The sequence below is a fragment of the Ctenopharyngodon idella genome, chromosome 3 (assembly GCF_019924925.1).
Source record: "Ctenopharyngodon idella isolate HZGC_01 chromosome 3, HZGC01, whole genome shotgun sequence".
In the NCBI taxonomy this organism is placed as follows: Eukaryota; Metazoa; Chordata; class Actinopteri; order Cypriniformes; family Xenocyprididae; genus Ctenopharyngodon; species Ctenopharyngodon idella.
The window spans coordinates 24,110,580-24,129,178 of record NC_067222.1 but is presented as its reverse complement, the minus strand read 5'-3'; the positions used below and the strand labels follow the sequence as shown (position 1 = coordinate 24,129,178).

General features: G+C 41.6%; 1 protein-coding gene and 1 long non-coding RNA gene across 2 annotated transcripts in view; one reads left to right on the top strand and one right to left on the bottom strand.

The window, feature by feature from the left end:
- Positions 1 to 11,023: 11,023 nt before the first annotated feature.
- Positions 11,024 to 11,875, bottom strand: LOC127508624 (uncharacterized). The gene is made up of 3 exons (XR_007928849.1): positions 11,562 to 11,875; positions 11,342 to 11,468; positions 11,024 to 11,150 (listed from the first exon to the last, which is right to left on the bottom strand). It is a non-coding gene; the product is annotated as an uncharacterized LOC127508624 (long non-coding RNA).
- Positions 11,876 to 12,420: 545 nt separating this feature from the next.
- Positions 12,421 to 18,599, top strand: part of LOC127508618 (neurexophilin-1) — a 32,052-nt gene continuing 25,873 nt past the window's right edge. The window contains exon 1 of the mRNA XM_051886736.1: positions 12,421 to 15,327. Coding sequence (XP_051742696.1) covers positions 15,274 to 15,327 — 54 coding nt within the window. The 5' untranslated portion in view covers positions 12,421 to 15,273. The remainder of the gene's footprint in view (positions 15,328 to 18,599) is intronic.

Sequence of the window (18,599 nt, the reverse complement as noted above, 5' to 3'; positions counted from 1 at the left end):
CAAATATTGCATTCTCTTTCAAGTCCTGCACTTGAATGGACAAATTCACACAAAAATTGTCAACATATCCGTCTTGGTGAGTATGTTAGCAAACATAGTAGATTTTGTCTTAAGTGAACATAACCAGTCAAGAAAGACAACGCATGTGTATCAATATAAGTATTTTGGATCCCTGCTTTATGTCTTAAAGTGACAGCAGCCTAATATTCTTTTCCTGTTTTTAATGTTAATCAAACAACAAAAGACAAGAAAATCACTCACTGCTCTTGACTGAATAGCTTTTTTAACTTTAATAATGATTATTCTTTATTTAATTTATACAGTCAAGATTATATGCAATGTTATTTCCATTTAATTACTTTATTCAATTTTCGTTTCTACGATTTTTCATGGTTTGATTAATTTGCGCACCTGTTATTCATTTTGTTGATTGGTATGCTCAGGTTTCTTTCTGTACATCATCTGTTCTCATCGCGTTTTAACCGGTGGTTCTATTTCCTAGTTTTAGTTTTTTTTTTAACATATCTATAACTGCTGTGAATCGATCCTGCTCTTCTCATCGTCGTTGCAACTGTTCATGACACACAGAAAACTCCAAAATTTTACAGTTAAAATCATAATCAGTTATTCAAAATACTGAATTAGCCCTACATATCCAGTGCTTGGATGCTTATATCCAAAGCCGGGATGAGTGATGAGAGTAAGTGTGCGCGTGAAACGGCTTTCCTCTGATCATTCAACCTCAGTGGTCCTCCCTGCACTAAAAGCTTTTTTAATTATGAATTCCATTAGTCTTTCTATCTCTCTCTTTCCCCACCCTCTACACCCCATCATGAAAGACGCATAGACCTAAACTCGACTGTGCATACTAACCAATCTGAAACACACAAGTATACAAATATACAAAAAAAATTCAATATAACAAAACAAACAAAAATGCTTCTAAATAATAAATCAGCCATATATCAGTGAAGATGCTCCTTTCCAAAGTATCCATCTTTAAATAAACAAACAAACTGCATCATTAGAGATAACATCAGAATAGGCTCCATAGCCCTTAACGGCATGAGTCACATCAGATGGAGATAAGTAGCCGGGATTATTGATTTTTATATGAAGTGTATTCACTCGCCTTTAACCAAAGTCTCTTAAAGCCATTTATCCTCATCGACAGACATTAAACATGCATCACTGCTGTATTAATGAGGACTACTGTGTCTGGTTCCACATCTTTGACAGTATAACAGAGTCAGAAAACGAAGAACAGAGATGACCTTCATGCTTAAAGGATCTTGGTAAAATTTCCTGAGAAAATTACTGGGGTCTGGACTTTTGGATGTGTTTGAACATATGTGTAAAAAAAAAAAAAAAAACCCACTATCGCAAGCGCCATGGTTTCTGCTTTCTCAGACATATGAAAACACTAATTCAATTGTCAGCATTTAGGTTGCATCTAACCCTTTTTAGAAGGTCATGGCTGCTTCCTGTTTTGACCTGATCATGGCAAAAGGGCGATGCGGGAGCAATACACACAAACATACGTACACAGAGATCTCTCAAATTACACTTCCACAGAGGCCTGCAGTGCATGTGTGCATGTCTGTGGCAGGGGTCAGAACTATTTCAATAGGCTCCCCATTCACCTTTATCAAAGGATTCTCATCCTCTTTCAACAAAGCAAAGCATATCTAAAGGCTACTCTGCATGTGTGCATCTCTGTCAGTAAAAGACCTGTGGTCTGCCTCTCTCTCATGAGATCCTATTACTTTTGTTAACAGTGCAAAATGCTAACAGAGTAGTTTCAACTTGCACCTAAAACTGAACATTCTCATAAAAAAAAAATAATAATTTACTCACCCTCATGTTCTAAACCCATATGACTTTCTTCTGCAAAACACAAAAGGAGAACATTAGCATGCAATTACAATGAATAGGGACTGAAGATTTTAGGTATCAAACAAAAAGCAAAAGGATGGTAGAGGCCATAAAAGTGTCTGGAGAAATCTTTTTAATGTTGAAGGGATGATAAAATGATATAAAAAAGGCCCACCAGCCCTTTCCGCTCCAATATCAAGACCAAAGTTCATTTGAAGTGGGGAGTGGACAGATGACAGGCATCGCTGTTAGAGAACGTCTCGGGTTACGTCTGTAACCCTGGTTCCCTGAATAGGGAACGAGACGCTGCGTTGAATCGCATTGGATCACCTCTGCGTGATTACGTCTTGAAGCACTCGTGAAATCGAACCAATAGTGTGACGGGACGTCAGAGCGGGTGACGTCACGGACCAGGAAACTATAAAGCACTCCTGAGAACAAAGAACGCCAGCTTCTGATGTGGATGAAGCAGACGCTCACAGGTGCGCAGGGAGTATGGCTGAGCAACGCAGCGTCTCGTTCCCTATTCAGGGAACCAGGGTTACAGACGTAACCCGAGACGTTCCCTTTCATGGGAACATCGACGCTGCGTTGAATCGCATTGGGAACCCTATCCCAACTAGGCCATAGGACCAAGTGCCTGTCCTGTTAACTTTGGGACGAGAGCACCGCGGACCCCGGAGTGGAGCCCAAGTGAAGGTTGTAAAACCTAATAAAGGTGTGCTGAGATGACCACCCAGCCGCATCACAGATCTCGCTGATGGGAACTCCCGAGAACAAAGCTTTTGAAGCAGCCATACCTCTGGTGGAGTGTGCCCGGACAGCCAAAGGTGAAGGCTGTCCGGACGATTCATAGGCAAGAGAGATGGCCTCGACCACCCACTTGCTCATTCTCTGCTTAGACGCTGGGCCCCCTTTCTTAGGGGACCCGTAACAGACAAACAACTGATCGGTCTTGCGCCACAGGGCAGCTCTGTGGACATAAGTGTCTAAAGCCCTCACCGGCCATAGCAGATTTAGTTTCTCCTGATCCGCATCTGAAAAGGGTGGAGGACAAAAGGCCTGCAGAACAATGGGCCCCGGGACATTGGTGGGGACCTTGGGTATATACCCCGGTCTATGATGCAGGAAAGCCTTGACCATTCCAGGCGCAAATTCCAAGCATGAAGGAGCAACAGAAAGTGCTTGTAGATCTCCAATTCTTTTGAGAGATGATATAGCCAACAGAAATATAGTTTTCAGAGTGAGGAACTTTTCAGATACTTCCTCTAAAGGTTCAAAGGGAGCCGCAGCCAACCCTTCCAATACAATAGCCAAGTCCCAGGACGGAGTTCTTGTACGCACAGCAGGCCTCAGCCTCTGGGTACCACGGAGAAAACGTATGACTAGGGGGTTCTTTCCCACAGAAATGCCCCCCAAAGGTGCATGATAGGCGGAAATAGCTGCAATATAAACCTTCAATGTAGAAGGGGATAGGCCATCCGAGAATTTTTCTTGGAGAAATTGCAGTACATGACTGATGGATGAGTGGAACGGGTCCACCTGAGATCGGCTACACAAAGTAGCAAACAGCTTCCACTTATATGCATAAAGTTTTCTCGTGGACGGAGCTCTGGAGTGGAGTATGGTCTCCACAACCTCAGTTGAGAGACCGGATTCTATGAGCTCGGCCCCCTCAGAGGCCAAGCCCACAGTTTCCACAACTCCGGGCGGGGGTGAATTATTGTGCCGCCCGCTTGAGACAGGAGATCCTGCCTGATTGGAATCTCCATGGGGGAGCTCTCTAATAGGGACACTAGATCCGAGAACCATATCCGGGTCGGCCAGAACGGGGCTATTAATATGAGACGGACCCCGTCCCGGCGAACCCTCTCCAGAACTCCTGGGAGCAGAGCAATCGGGGGAAATGCGTACAGACGCAGCCTCGGCCACGCCTGTACCATGGCATCCAACCCCAGCGGGGCTGGATGGGTCAGGGAATACCACAACGGGCAATGAGAGGTCTCTTTCGAGGCAAACAGATCGACTTCTGCACGACCGAATTTTTTCCAAACGAGCTCCACCACCTCGGGGTGGAGTCTCCACTCCCCGGGCCTCGGCCCCTGTCTCGACAGGATGTCTGCCCCCACATTTTGATGCCCTGGGATATAAGCTGCTCTCAAAGAGAGAAGCTTCCCCTGGGACCACAGGAGGATCTGATGGGATAACTTGCACAGCTGGCGAGACCTCAGACCCCCCTGATGGTTGATGTAGGAAACCACCGACATGTTGTCTGTGCGAACTAACACATGGTGGCCCCAAAGGTCTGGGAGGAAGTATTTGAGTGCTCGAAATACCGCCATCATTTCCAGCCGATTTATGTGCCAGGAACGATGATGGTCCTCCCAAAGACCCTGAGCCGAGCGACCACTCATGATCGCCCCCCAGCCCGTGAGAGACGCATCCGTCGTTAGCATTACGCAATGACAAGGAGCTCCCAGCACAGGTCCCTGGGACAAGAACCAAGGCTTCTTCCACATAACTAAGGCACGAAGGCATCGCCGCGTGACCTTGATCATGCGGAAAGGGTTTCCCCTCTGAGAAAACCCTTGGTCCTGAGCCACCACTGTAGGGGTCTCATGTGCAGCAGGCCAAAAGGTATCACGCTGGACGCAGCTGCCATCAGACCCAACAGTCTCTGAAACTGTTTCACAGTGAGTGACTGGCCTAATTTCACCCCTTTCACGGCTGAGAGAATGGCATTCACCCGAGCAGGAGACAGACGTGCCTGCATCGTGGTGGAATCCCAGACTACTCCTAGATAATTGGTAGTTTGTGCTGGAAGAAGTACGCTCTTCTTGGCATTGAGTCTCAGCCCTAACCTTCTCATTTGTGACAGAACTACATCTCGATGTTGAACTGCTTGTTGCTCTGACTGAGCTAGAATCAACCAATCGTCGATATAATTTAGTACGCGGATGCCCTGGAGTCTCAGGGGAGCCAGAGCTGCATCCACGCACTTCGTGAAGGTGCGGGGTGAAAGAGACAGACCGAACGGAAGAACCTTGTATTGGTAAGCTTCGCCCCCGAAAGCAAACCTGAGGAACTTCCAATGCGAAGGATGGATTGACACATGAAAGTAAGCGTCTTTCAGATCTATTGTCACAAACCAGTCCTCGGACCTGATCTGTGTAGTGATCTGTTTGAGTGTAAGCATCTTGAACTTGAGCTTTTGCACTGAACGATTTAACATGCGCAAATCTAGAATAGGACGCAACCCTCCATCCTTCTTCGGAACGATGAAGTAATGGCTGTAAAACCCTGACTGCTTGCTGGGAGGAGGAACCCTTTCTATAGCTCCTTTTTGCAAGAGTGTCATAACTTCTCGTTCCATAACCAGAGACTGCTCGGGACCCACCACTGTAGTAAGGACCCCTTTGAACTGAGGCAGGCGAAACCCGAACTGTATTTTGTAACCCTTTTCTATTGTGAGCAGCACCCCTCGAGAAATATTGGGAAGACGTTTCCATTCTTCTAGAAATTCTACTAAGGGAACCAGCCTCTCGAGGCTGGCCTCTGGTGTTATTTGAGCATCTGATTCGGCGCCCTGAAGCGGCGCACCAGCAGAGAACAGCCGAATCAGACGCTGGCCGACCCTCCTCGGAAGTCTTCGAAGCCTTCCTAGCGATAATGACAGTCCGCAGATCTGTCTTACCCTTGGAAGGCTTCGACTGCGTCGCCCGCCCCGGTCCCCAAGATCTTTGCGGGGGAGCACGGGTGGCGACACTTTGTTTTTGCTGCGCTCTATGCGCAGATGAGGAGCTGGTAGATGGCCGAGGCTGCTCCCGCTCAGCAGCCTCGGCAGGGAGAGAGCGGCGAGGGAGGAACTTTTGAAAGGCCGCTGACTGTTTTTTGGCCTCCTGGAACCTCTCGACGACCTAGGTGACAGAATCGCCGAAGAGGCCCAGGGGAGACAGAGGCGAATCTAGCAGCACGCCTTTATCTCTTTCTCTAATGTCAGAAAGATTTAGCCATAAGTGCCTCTCCGTGGCCACCAGGGCTGCCATAGAACGGCCGATTGTTTTTGCCGTCTCCTTGGTGGCCCGGAGAGCTAAATCGGTGGCCTTTCGCAGTTCCTGGATGGTCTCAAAACTCGCCTCACCGCTTTCGTCAATTTCACCTAGCAGGTCGGCCTGGTAGGCTTGCAGGATCGACATTGTGTGTAAGCAGGCTGCAGCCTGACCTGCTGAGGCATAAGCTTTGCCCACCAAGGCCGATGTTGTACGTAATGGCCTGGTGGGCAGCGTCGGGGATTTAAGGGACGACGCGGACTCAGGCGAGAGATAGCCCGCGAGCGTCTCTATATTGAGCCGGCTTCTGCCACGATCTCGACACCTCGGTGTGGAGATCGGGGAAGAACGGCAATCCCCGACGCTGAGGCTGTGACCGGGCGGGCAAAAAGCGCTCATCTAACTTGCTCTTTTGCTGCATTTCAGGTCTTTCGGCTGGCCAGTCGATATTTAATTTGGCCACCGCCCGCGTCACAACCTCCAACAGCTCCTCATATGCTGGAGATGAGGATGGCGAGACCTCCTCTCCAGCCTCGACGCTCATCACATCCAACTCCTCAGAGCTGGATAGATGAAGCGCCGGTGCCTCTCTCCTGGGGGAAGAAACCGCAGCGCGTGCTTCCACAACCAGGGGAGAGACACTGGATCTGGCAGGTGAGGGCCGAGATAAGGCTGGGCCCGTCTCTAACCCCTCCACCAGATCCATTTGTGAACCCCAGGAATGAAGCCGTCGCTGTGCCTCAGCAGCAGCGGGACCCGATCCCTGGGGAACACTCGCCGCGGCGCCTTCTTTCTCTTTGTCGAAGAACGCCCGGCGTGAACGGAGTATACGGAGCGTTAGCTTCTCACAATGCATGCAGACAGCTCCCTCGAGAGCTGCCTGGGCATGCTCCACTCCCAAGCAAGCAACGCACATCTCGTGTGTATCCCCGCCCGTGATGAAGCGAGGGCAGGGAGGAACACACTTGACAAACTACTGCTTGCTTGTCGCCATAATAAGTGTCTTAACTTATATATATATATATATATATTATATTATAAGTGCTTGGTGAAACGAAAATCTGGTCTTGTCCTCGGACGAAGAGATATTCGTTTTCTGTATGTATAGCGGACAGACAACACCAAATAAGACACACGAAAACACAGAGCGCTGCTGAAGACACAGAAGCTGGCGTTCTTTGTTCTCAGGAGTGCTTTATAGTTTCCTGGTCCGTGACGTCACCCGCTCTGACGTCCCGTCACACTATTGGTTCGATTTCACGAGTGCTTCAAGACGTAATCACGCAGAGGTGATCCAATGCGATTCAACGCAGCGTCGATGTTCCCATGAAAGGGAACTCAAAGATTTTTTAAACAAGAGAATGTATTTAAACAGAAAGGTGACGCTGTCAGGCTCCAAATAAAATGGTATAATCTTTAATTAGCCTGGATGAATTATTTTCTTTACTTATGAGCTGTATAATAAACAAAACAGTAAGAGAATGACAATGACAGAGACAGGCAGAAACAGACAGACAGACACAAATGAAATAACTATGGCGACGTTGCAGTTTTATCTCTATGTTTTTATGTCTTCTGTGAGCATCTGTGCTTATATTTAGCATGCTGATGCAGTTTATTGAAGTCCATTTAAGGCTCAGATCAATAGAGGCCATAGAGGACAGACCTGCCTGCCCCTCTGGCCCCATCTCATCATCTAACCCACAGTTGGATTCAGATTCAACCAACAGAATATATGCTGGAGGCTACTGGCTCATTGTCATTGATTATGTTGTTTGGTGCTCTTTATAAAATGGTTAGTTCCTGTCCTTGATTCTGATTGGTCAATAGATGTGTTTTATTCACGATAAAACACGGCTATGACTGCTTAACCCAACGGTTCTGTGTATCACTACACAACACCCTTAGCAACCACTCTTAGCAACATATACTTTATGTTCTCAATTGATATTGTTTATTGAAGCTTACTGTATTATGTAGAAGAGTGTGCGAGAAAAAGATCGAGTGAGCGAGTTTATTACCTGCATTCAGATTTAGCATTTTCCTTCAGGTCAGTCCTATGTTCATAATAAAAAATCTGTTTAAATGTCTGATGTATTATCTTGTCCTTTTAAAAGTTAAGGGGTTTTCCCGTGACTGACAGCGCTAGTCAAAGCATTTGTCAGTTGCGTCTTGTTCCGTGTTCACAACAATTCAGTCTTTTCAATGTAAAAGTCTTCACTACTGACTGACACACTTATAAAGACAGTCTTTGCTGCCATCTAATGGCATGAAAATGTAACTTCTGTTGCTGTTCATGATCAGGGACTATTTTTTCCGGCGGAAGGAATGCTTTAGTAAAAGTTTACTTCATAAAAGTTGCATTGATACATATTTCTGGCTTTAATATTTGTTTTGTGTGGTAACCGTTTTATAAAAGCAATAAAGTACTCGAGGCTAGTGCTGTATCGTGAATAAGTCACGGCTGAAGGGGTTGCAGGCACTCTGCTTCGCGTCATGCCTAACAACACCCTTCAGCCGTGACTTATACACGATACAGCACAGCCTCTCGTAACTTATTGCTTACTTAAATGACAGCCACCAGAGAAACTAATAGAAGGTTTTGAAGAAGAGACGGCAAGAGAGCAAGAGAGAGAGAGAGAAAAATATGATGTGGTGGAAGTGAACGAGTGAGGACAGTGCTAAAGCCACTGCTGAGTTGTGGGCTTGGCTTTGACAAAGTCTGGAAACAATTTCTTCAAAATGAGAGAAAAAGGCAAAATGCACACCCATTTCATGCTGGTCCCCTATTGCCTTCACTGGTTAAGTTGGTCAGTCTTCTGATATTCTGTATGTATTAAAAGAAAAAAATTAATGGCATGCAACATTATTCATATATGTACAAAGTAATTCTGAGAACTAGAAGTTTTCAGACAGTTGTGAATTGTCAGACGGAGGGAGTGTTTGGGAAGCCTATTCCTGTTTGATGACACTAACAATGCAGAATTTGCAGGACATAGGCTATTCAGTGGTCTTTATGTTAAACACATCTTTGGACCACTACTAAAAAGCTATCTAATGATGCCAGACAAGCTGATTTGCTGCTGAACATTTTCTTATTATTATTAATGTTGAAAACAGTTGTGCTGATTATTATTTCTGTGGAAACCTTGAAAAAATTATTTCTATTTGAAATCTATTTGAAACAGAAAATCAATTTAATGCACCCTTGCTGAGTAAAAGTATTATTATTATTTAGAGATGCACCGATACTAAATTTCTCCGCCCATACCGATAGCTGATTATTAAGAATGATATCGGCCGATGCTGATGCCGATACTAATAGTTTTTTCTTAAGGAAATAAAATCTCTTGCAAATAATGCTGCAAACTATACAGGGAACCCTCATTTGGTACACTATATTATTAGACGTAACAATTAACAACAAAGGTATTATATTCAGCTGCCATTTATTTTCAGATAAGATATTTACACTCAAATAAAAACTGAAATGTTTGTATAAAACTCAGTATAGTTTTAATAAGCACTTATCGTCATGGCAAATTTATTCAAACATATAATTAACAGTAAATAATCCCCTCTCTAGTGTTTTTTTTTATAGCTAACTAAGGAACTATGAACATTGGATAACATTCCTGAGGTAAATGTGACGTTATCTGACATATTGTTCACAAGCTGTTTTATTGACGCCTTTCTGTGGTTCAAACACAGATTAACTGATTACATGATCAGTTACTAGACATGACGAGACATGATACATTTCAGTAAGCTGTACTATATCTTTCACCATACCTTTTGATGTTCATGTATGTTTTTCAAGATATAACTTGTATTCGTGTGGAAGAAAAGACTCACGCTCCGTGCTGCCGCATGAACTGAGGCGCTACAGTGATCTGTCACGTCACATTTAAGAGCGTCAAAACGGCATTTATTGTTTGAATTTCATGATAAAATGGACAGAATTTGAAAACTGAGACTTTGCTTCTTATCAGAATTAACAAAGCACAAAGCTCTTTGTGATTACTGGATGGGAGGTACTATTAATAATGTTTGATGTACCAAAAAAAACCAACAATGCGTTATTGTCAAGTTAACAAAATTTAACACAAGAGAGATTTTTTTCCACACACAGTATGAGTTGCAGTCTGAACACGTTTTTCCGCACCCTTTTGACTGACAAGATATAATCAGCCTTGATCTTCGGCTGTTTTTTAAACAATCTGCCGATGACCGATAGTTATAATAATAGTTTTTATCGGCCGATACCGATTGTATTATTATTATTATTATTAAAAAAATCCTAAAACTTTTTAATGACCTCAAACTTTTGAGCAGTAATGTGTCAAAAGATCAGATTGCATTATAGTGTAAATGCAGCCAGACAGGACAGATTATTCCTACAGTTGTTTTCGTCTGACAATCATCCCTCTCACACCTACACCTGTAATGAGCCTGCCTATTAAAAGCAGGCAAATGGATCAAACTCTTCAAAGATGAGAAAAACTGGAAGCTTACATTTCTTTTCATTCTGTGCCCTCCTTCAGAAAAGGGGCAGCAGAAGAAACAAAGAAAAAAAGGATGAATAAGGTACTGATGAAGCCTGATCCTCCAGAACTCAAAGAGAAGTGAACTCGACCTCTGCAGGCCAGCTCTCTAGTACCTTCATCCCTGCTCTCCTTTTACTGAAACTGCAGCTCTTTCATCCTTCATCTGCACATTTCTCACGTCTTTCACGCGGGCTTTTCTTTGCTGAGGGTTTGCTTATGTTTCTTTTTTTTGTCCCATCTGTCCCTTGCTTGATGTTATCTTTTTCATCCCACATTCCTCTGAAGTCTTAAGTGTAATTTTGACATTTTACAAAAGCTGAGTATGAGTAAATGCTGGCCTTATGTAAAGTTGGGGGTTGGGGGATTGTATCGTATGTTTCAGCACAATTTGTCACAGCTCAAAACAAACACCAATCATATGCATTTTTTTCCCACTGATTATGTTTACATTTGTGATCTAAATTTTTTCCTCTCCTCATCTTCCATTGTTTACATTCATAATGAATGTGTACCACTGTAGATTTTGTGATGTCAAATTGAACTTGCCTGAACATTAAGAGGCAGCTGTGATTATATTTCTGGCACTGATGGTTCGGCCACCCCGAGGTTGCCTTTCTCATTTATATCCTGTTTCTCTGTGCTTTGGTCCCTCGTTCTTTTGCTCTCTTAATCTCTCCCCCTGGAAAAAAAAAACATAACCATGGGGGACACATCAGTGGGAGTGAAATCATATCATTCACAACTCGCTGGTAAGGATCATTTGAGCTGAAATAAGTGACCTGGAGTGAGTGTCACTTACAGTTTTTTAAAAAAGCTCATGCTGTGTCAACTGCTGAGAATAGAATTAAAGAAAACTTTCAAATCACTTACATGGTATACACACACTTTGCACATATGGAGAACATGTTGGTATATTTTCCTTAAGGCAATGGTGCCCTCTTCAGTTGCTATAGGTAAAACACACCTTCAGATCTAGAGAGGTGAATTTTTTTCTCTTCTGAAATAAAACCAGTACAGGATGAATGCATATGTTATGTAAAGTAAATAAATAAATCTTATCACTTTACTAAAATTAAAACTTAAAACAAACCTGAGAAAGAAAAACTGAAAAATGCTCCCTTCCCAACAAGTATATGAGAGAAGGAAGACATCAAGGCACATCTGAATGTAATGTTCACACAACATCCTGTCTATTAAGATGCCTCCATCTGGATGCTGTTTGTAGGCAGCACAGAGACACGCTCTGCATTCTTGGTTGAAACAATAAAAATGGCATTTGATAAAATGATTGAAAGCTGTAAATTAATTATGAATCAATTTCTTTAGATACATAAGTATAGTATTCATTAAATATTTTTTAGTCTCACCTCTGAAGCTCACTTAAAGGGTTAGTTCACCCCAAAATGAAAATTCTGTCATTTATTACTCACCCTCTTATGTCATTTCACACCCGTAAGACCTTCGTTCATCTTCGGAACACAAATTAAGATATTTTTGATGAAATCCGATGGCTCAGTGAGGCCTCCATTGAGAACAAAGCCACTGAACCTCTCAAAACATATTTAAAACAGTTCATGTGAGTTCAGTGGTTCTTTCTTAATATTATAAAGCGACAAGAATACTTTTTGTCCACCAAAAAAACTAAATAACGACTGTTCGACAACATATAGTGATGGGTGATTTTTGTTTTTTTGGCACACACAAAGTATTCTAGTCGCTTTATAATATTAAGGTAGAACCACTGAACTCACAAGAACTGTTTTAAATATGTTTTTAGTATCTTTATGGATCTTGAGAGGTTCAATGGCTTTGCTCTCAATGGAGGCCTCACTGAGCCATCGGATTTCATCAAAAATATCTTAATTTGTGTTCTGAAGATGAACGAAGGTCTTACGGGTGTGGAACAACATGAGGGTGAGTAATAAATGACAGAATTTTCATTTTGGGGTGAATTAACACTTTAAATTTGTTCTAGACATTCAACATGACATTATGGACATACCTGTAATTGGATGGCAGTCTCAAACCTCAAACAGTCTCAAACAGTGCTGAGCACAAAGGCAGCAAAACATTTGTTAGTATTTCAAACAGACATTTGGACCATTTTCCCCAGCATGGCTGTAGTAACAAAAATCAACACAAGATGGAGGTAAAGACCTTTCTATTGTACATAATTTGCAGGCACAGCGTCTCCTTCATTGGATTACCCACTGTCTCCAACAGAGCACACTCAAATGACATTAGCGTTGTGAAACCAAGCCACTAACGCCCTCAGTCCTGATCCCTACACTAATGCAGGCTCACAGACATACACAAACAGAGACACTATCGCTTTCAATCACAGATACACACACTCTGCATGGCTTGTAACATCATCCTTATGCATAATTTCTTTTGAATACTACAGAAGAAATTTAATTGAATGAATTTTATAAAAACATGTCTACCTCACATTTCCCCACATGTATATAGATGTATAATCTATGTAAATGTATTTACTGAATAACAAAAATGAAGCCTGTTTTATGACCAATGAGATTAATTGAAAATGCAGCATGAGTCTGAGACAATTTCAGTGATGTAGTTTGTCAAGTTAATTGCATTATTTTACATTAAAACTAACAGTAACTTTGAACTAATGAATGAAAACATTTCAGGCCTGTAGATTAACAGGTTATATTTTCCCCTTAAAAAATTCTCACTACAGTGATGCATTTGGATGTTTGATGTTTATATTTTTTGTAATTACCATTATTTTATTTTACATTAGCCTGAATATACAGCGTTGTTATTATTTAACTCAACATAAAGGCAAATACAATAAATACCATGATGTAAATAATTACATAATTTATTTAGTTCTTTGATTTTGGGGTGAAATATAACCTGGACATGTTCTTGTCAGGCTTCATGAGAGTCACACAAAAGTATCTCACTATGAATAGCAATACACACATTTTGATTGAAGAAAACGTGTGTTTTATCACTCTCTATTAAAAGTTATGTTAGTGGAAACAGCTGATTTGGAGAAGAAATGGCTTAATCAGTCTGTTGCTTTGATCTTGTGTCTTTTTTCCTTTTCTTTCTTTGCGGTTTCTCTGGTTCATTACTTTTCGATCTTTACATTTTGTGTCTCAATCTCCAGGGATTCAATCAGAGAATCTGACCCTTTGCCCTCTCGCCATTCCATCACCAAGCCAACACAGACTTGCACTTAATCATACACGCACACACTGTTTTAATGCCCAGTATTAATATTTGACAAGGGATGTACAGTGACCTTAGAGGGTCAAAGGTCACTATTCAAGTATGCACACACAGAGGGAGGGAAAAGCAATAACATTTAAAAAGAGGGAAATTATCACCCGAGTCCCAAAAAGACACAGACAAGAAAATAAATTATCTCAGTTGGCTGTATAGTGCAAGTGATCTGATTTCATATTAGACTCACATAGTAAGGCAGAGGATACCGGGCTGTTTCAAATCAATAAGGCTAAACAAATCGCATCCCAATACACACAGTAGGCCTCTCCCAGGGCCAATTACTGTACCAGTTAGGTGGAGGGCAGAGTATCTTAGATGGCAAAAAGAGCCAAATAACCCAAAACAGATAACAGAGGTACACTGATGCTGACAAACCAATAAGAATGACTTGTACCTTGTGTCAAAGTACCGCTGGCATCAGGTTTAATAACCTGTGACGCTTCTGTCAGCACAACGTGAGAGGAACATGCTCCTAGACAAAGTGCATGTTAGTCACTTATCAATAGGTTATCCAATAACATTCAATATAACAATGTACTCACCTTAATGTTGTTCCAAAACCATATACTATTTTCTTTTTCTGAGGAAAACAAAAGATATTAGGCAGAACGAAAGCATCAGTCACTATTGGCTTCCATTGCATGGGGGGAAAAAGATGCAATGAAAGCCAATTGTGACTGAGGGTGAAATAAAGTTTATATGATGGTAACTATGAGGGTAACTAAATGGGGGAGGGGGGGAGAGAGAAATATATTGTGGGTGAACTATCCTTTTAACCCTAAAGTTAATGGGTAATGATTGGTTAACAGGAATGTTGTTCCTGGAGGAACAAAGAATTCATATCCAGGGATATGTATTGATAAATTTACCAAGCAATGCATTATTGCGGATTTTGTCATATAAAAGACTGAAGCTGACTATTGTGATTTAGGTTTAGAAAAGAGAGGGAATTAAGGGGTTGACAGGGTAAAGGAAGAAAGGCAGGAGGACAGAGAGATAGATGGGTGTTTTGGGGGGAGAGAGAGAGAGAGAGAGAGAGAGAGAGAGTAGGGGAAGAAGAAGAAGAGAAAGGGTGAAAAAGGATGATTGGGGCTCTGACGAGGGAGAGAGAAAGAGAGAGGGGGGTTTAAAACGTCAGCGTATGTAGGAGCCCTGCTGCCAGTCTGCATGTACTGATATGCGCGACGCTCGAGGAGTTTGCGCTCCGGTCAGGCTCGCGCACTGGGATCCTAACCGTCACCAGCACATAAAAGCGCGGATAACGAAGATGATTCCCTTCACACAGCAACACGAAACGGAGCAGTGTACGCAGATTGCAGCGATTAAGTGTCTTGTCAGTTTCCACACACCTTTGGATGTGACGAGCTCCAAGTAGCGGGAGTTTACCGTGACAGACAGCAGGTGGGATTCCACTCAGAGGAAAGCTCGCGCTTGACTTTTTGTTGGACATGGGACCGGGTCTCGCCTGTTTTGGATACGGTACCGGAGGAACCGCGTCTTCTTGAACGAAGAGCTGTCGACAGCAGGACAACGACGAGATGCGCTCCGACCACAGCTTCATCCTGCTGCTCCTCAACGGGACAGCGTGCTTGGTGAGCGGCTGCGGGGATGATTTGAGGTCTAAAGGGTTATATTAAGTTTCAGTATTGTGTTTATTGAACCGAACAGGGTCTCTGTCAATGGTTGAGTGCTGCGCTTCACGTGGCCGTCACCTGTGCGTCAAGGGGTGGCCGTTATCGTCTTCCCGCCGTGCGCTCTAGGGCGGGAGTTTAGGGCGCGAGCTCTGGATGGACCCGCTCGAGCGCGTATTGACTTTTTCTTGAACGTCATGGTTCGCTTCGCGCGCAAGGGGTCCCATGCTTATTCTGCGTAGTTTGTGTGAGTTTGTGTGGAGGAAAAAGATGGGGTAAGGAAAGATACAGTGAGAAAATTCAGGGGCGTCATGATCCTAATTTTTCGAGGGAGCACCAGTGACAGTACAGCCATATTTAGATGACATGACCAAAAATATATATATTTAAAAAAAAAAAAAAAAAAAGAAAGAAAGAAAAGAAGAAAAAAAGAAAGAGAGAGAGAAAACACAACGTAACAACGCTAAAAACTTTTTGTAGAAAATATCTAAGCAATATCACATGATCAAGTGTGCTGAATCATTTATACAGCTCAGCTGTGAGTGTGATAGTGCTTTTGTACAACAGTTTTATAAGTAATTCATATTAAGTAACTTGAGTTTCAGACCAAGATGGCCAGTTCTTCTGTCAACGAAAATATTTCCAAAAGAAGTTAGTCACCATGCAATCAAAATGTTTTTCTTATGGAATATTGCAGCATTTATTACAAATTATTTATTAGTGCATATCATTATTTATTTTTAAAGTCATGTGTCCTGTAATATTTAATCAAAATAAATTCCCCTCCCACTTGCAATGACTTCTCTTCTCTGATTACGTGTTTACTGGCGCAAGGGCAGGACAACCTGTCACTCATATGAGATCACTGCAATAGCAAACCACAACAATCTAACAATCCGATCAATTCCCGATGGCCCTAAATTTTTTCTCGTCGAGAAAGTGTTTAACTAGGATAAACATCACAATAGGGAATATTTTATCACCAAGCAAAGCACAGCCTGAAAGCCGGTCTAGAACATTCTACTCCAGGTTTTTCATTGTGCCATTTCACGAAGCGAGAGAAAACAACGTTCTGACATAAAAACTTCACTTTTGCACCACTCCATACTCTAGTCTGCAACACCATGAATACATTCAAGTATTGTGCTACAAACTGATATAAACTGAAATATATATATATATATATATATATATATATATATATATAGCTATATAGATGTTTTTCTCAATGCAAAGAGACCAAGATTCAAATTCCTGACCTAAAATTTGAAATAAATTTAAACAGACAAAGTGCAATTCAAGTCATCTACATTTATATAGCACTTTTTTTTTTTCTTTTTTTTTACAATACAGATTGTTTCAAAGCAGCTTCACAGTGATAATATGAAAATTAGGCTAACATTTGCTAAATTTTAATATTTAAATTTAAATATTTATTATTATCATTTAGGTAAGGGCAAACGATTTGTGAAAGGTATGACTCAATCGAACTAAAACTGATTTCTATAACAGCTTATTTAGATATGACATGTGAAACTAATTATTATTATTATTACTATTACTATTATTTAGGAGCTCTCAAAATCCACTTTGCGCAACAATCTGAGGGGGCATGTGCCTCCTTTAAATAGGCATGGCACTTCTGAGAATAAGAGCTCTGAGGAAAACTCCACAGCTAACATTTTAATGAAAAATTCCTGTAGGGGTTGGTCAGAGTCAATTGTTGTACACAGTCTTATACTGCTCTTGGTGTACCTGATATCAATGAGTAAAATATCCATAATTTAACTTTAGAGCAAAGGTTGTGTACGGCTGCCTGTTTTTTATGCACCTGCTGCGAGGGTGTTATAGCTTAACACCCGCAGTCTAAATTTAATCCCCCTCTGGCAGTCTCTGTGTTACAATTATCTGCTGTGTAGCTGGAATAATTCATGACTTCTTCTTTGACACGTTTTAATCCTCTTGTATTCTGCAGGGATACAAAATGATGTCATTAAAGTGGAAAAAGAGAAGCATATCAGAATTAGGAATCTAAACAACAAACAAGCATTGCTTTATTTGTAGAGTTTAATTATGCCACATACAGGGTCTTTTTTAGGATGTTGCATTAGTACAAATCCAACTTCCTGCTGTAAAGCCTCCCATTTGGCTACTTACATTTGTCTATTCGGAAGGGGGCGGACAACTAATAACCATGACAAATCTTCCCTAGAATAATTACAAAACACCTACGTGTAATTATCTGAGAGGGGCTGCCAGTGAGAGGAAGTTTAATAAGGTCACATTCCCTTAAATCTGTAACCCAAGTTTGGATTTGATGGGGGTCAGTCCTGAGAGAAATACACAACATACATACCAGGGCATCACCAATCTTCTGGGCTTGACAATTTTAATAAAGAAAAAACACAGTCTTATAGAAATTTTTTCTAAGGTTCATTTTTTACTTCGTGATATGAAAAATATATATATTGCCAAGAAAAGAAACAGACTGAAAAGAGCAGACTCATAAAATTACAGGTGAAGGTTATAAGGAATTTAATTAAAATGCCATACTTGGTTTTCCTCGCGTGGCCTGCAGAATGCTGTCAGTGAATACCTTCAGATAAATAACTATACTTTACGTCAGGAAGACACTAATAATGTAATTATCCAATTTAGCTTACGGCGTTAGGTCATTTATCTGCCACATTACTTAAAACCTGAGGGAGAGTCAGACGCATGAAAATGGCTTACGTGTTCGCACACCTAAATTGGGCATCATGGGTAATTCATTTGCCATGTGACAGTGATAAATTATGGAGCAATCCGTGAATTATCCCTTATTAAACACTATTATGCCATTATTATTAATAGACATGTAGAGCACATTAATAATCAACCCTAATTTTCAGCGGCTTTATTGAAACTAAAGGGCCTGCTTTAATAAAGCCTTTAAGCGTTTGCCTAGTTAAACTCAGGAGCTTTTATTAAATCTGTGCCCTTTGCCATGAGCTGACTGAATTTAGCAACTAAGAAAATCAAACATCTAAAAATGGAAACATCTAAAACCTGGCCACATACACATAAGTTATGGGAGCGAATCCACAAAATTATCATTTTGTCTGTGTACTGAATACAGAAGCCAATGTCGAAATCCTGACAGCTGACATAAACTGTTGAAAACCATAGCAATGTTTTGCCATTTTGACCTGTTTGATGTTTTCTACATTTTAATTACAGTAGTTGTTCAGTTT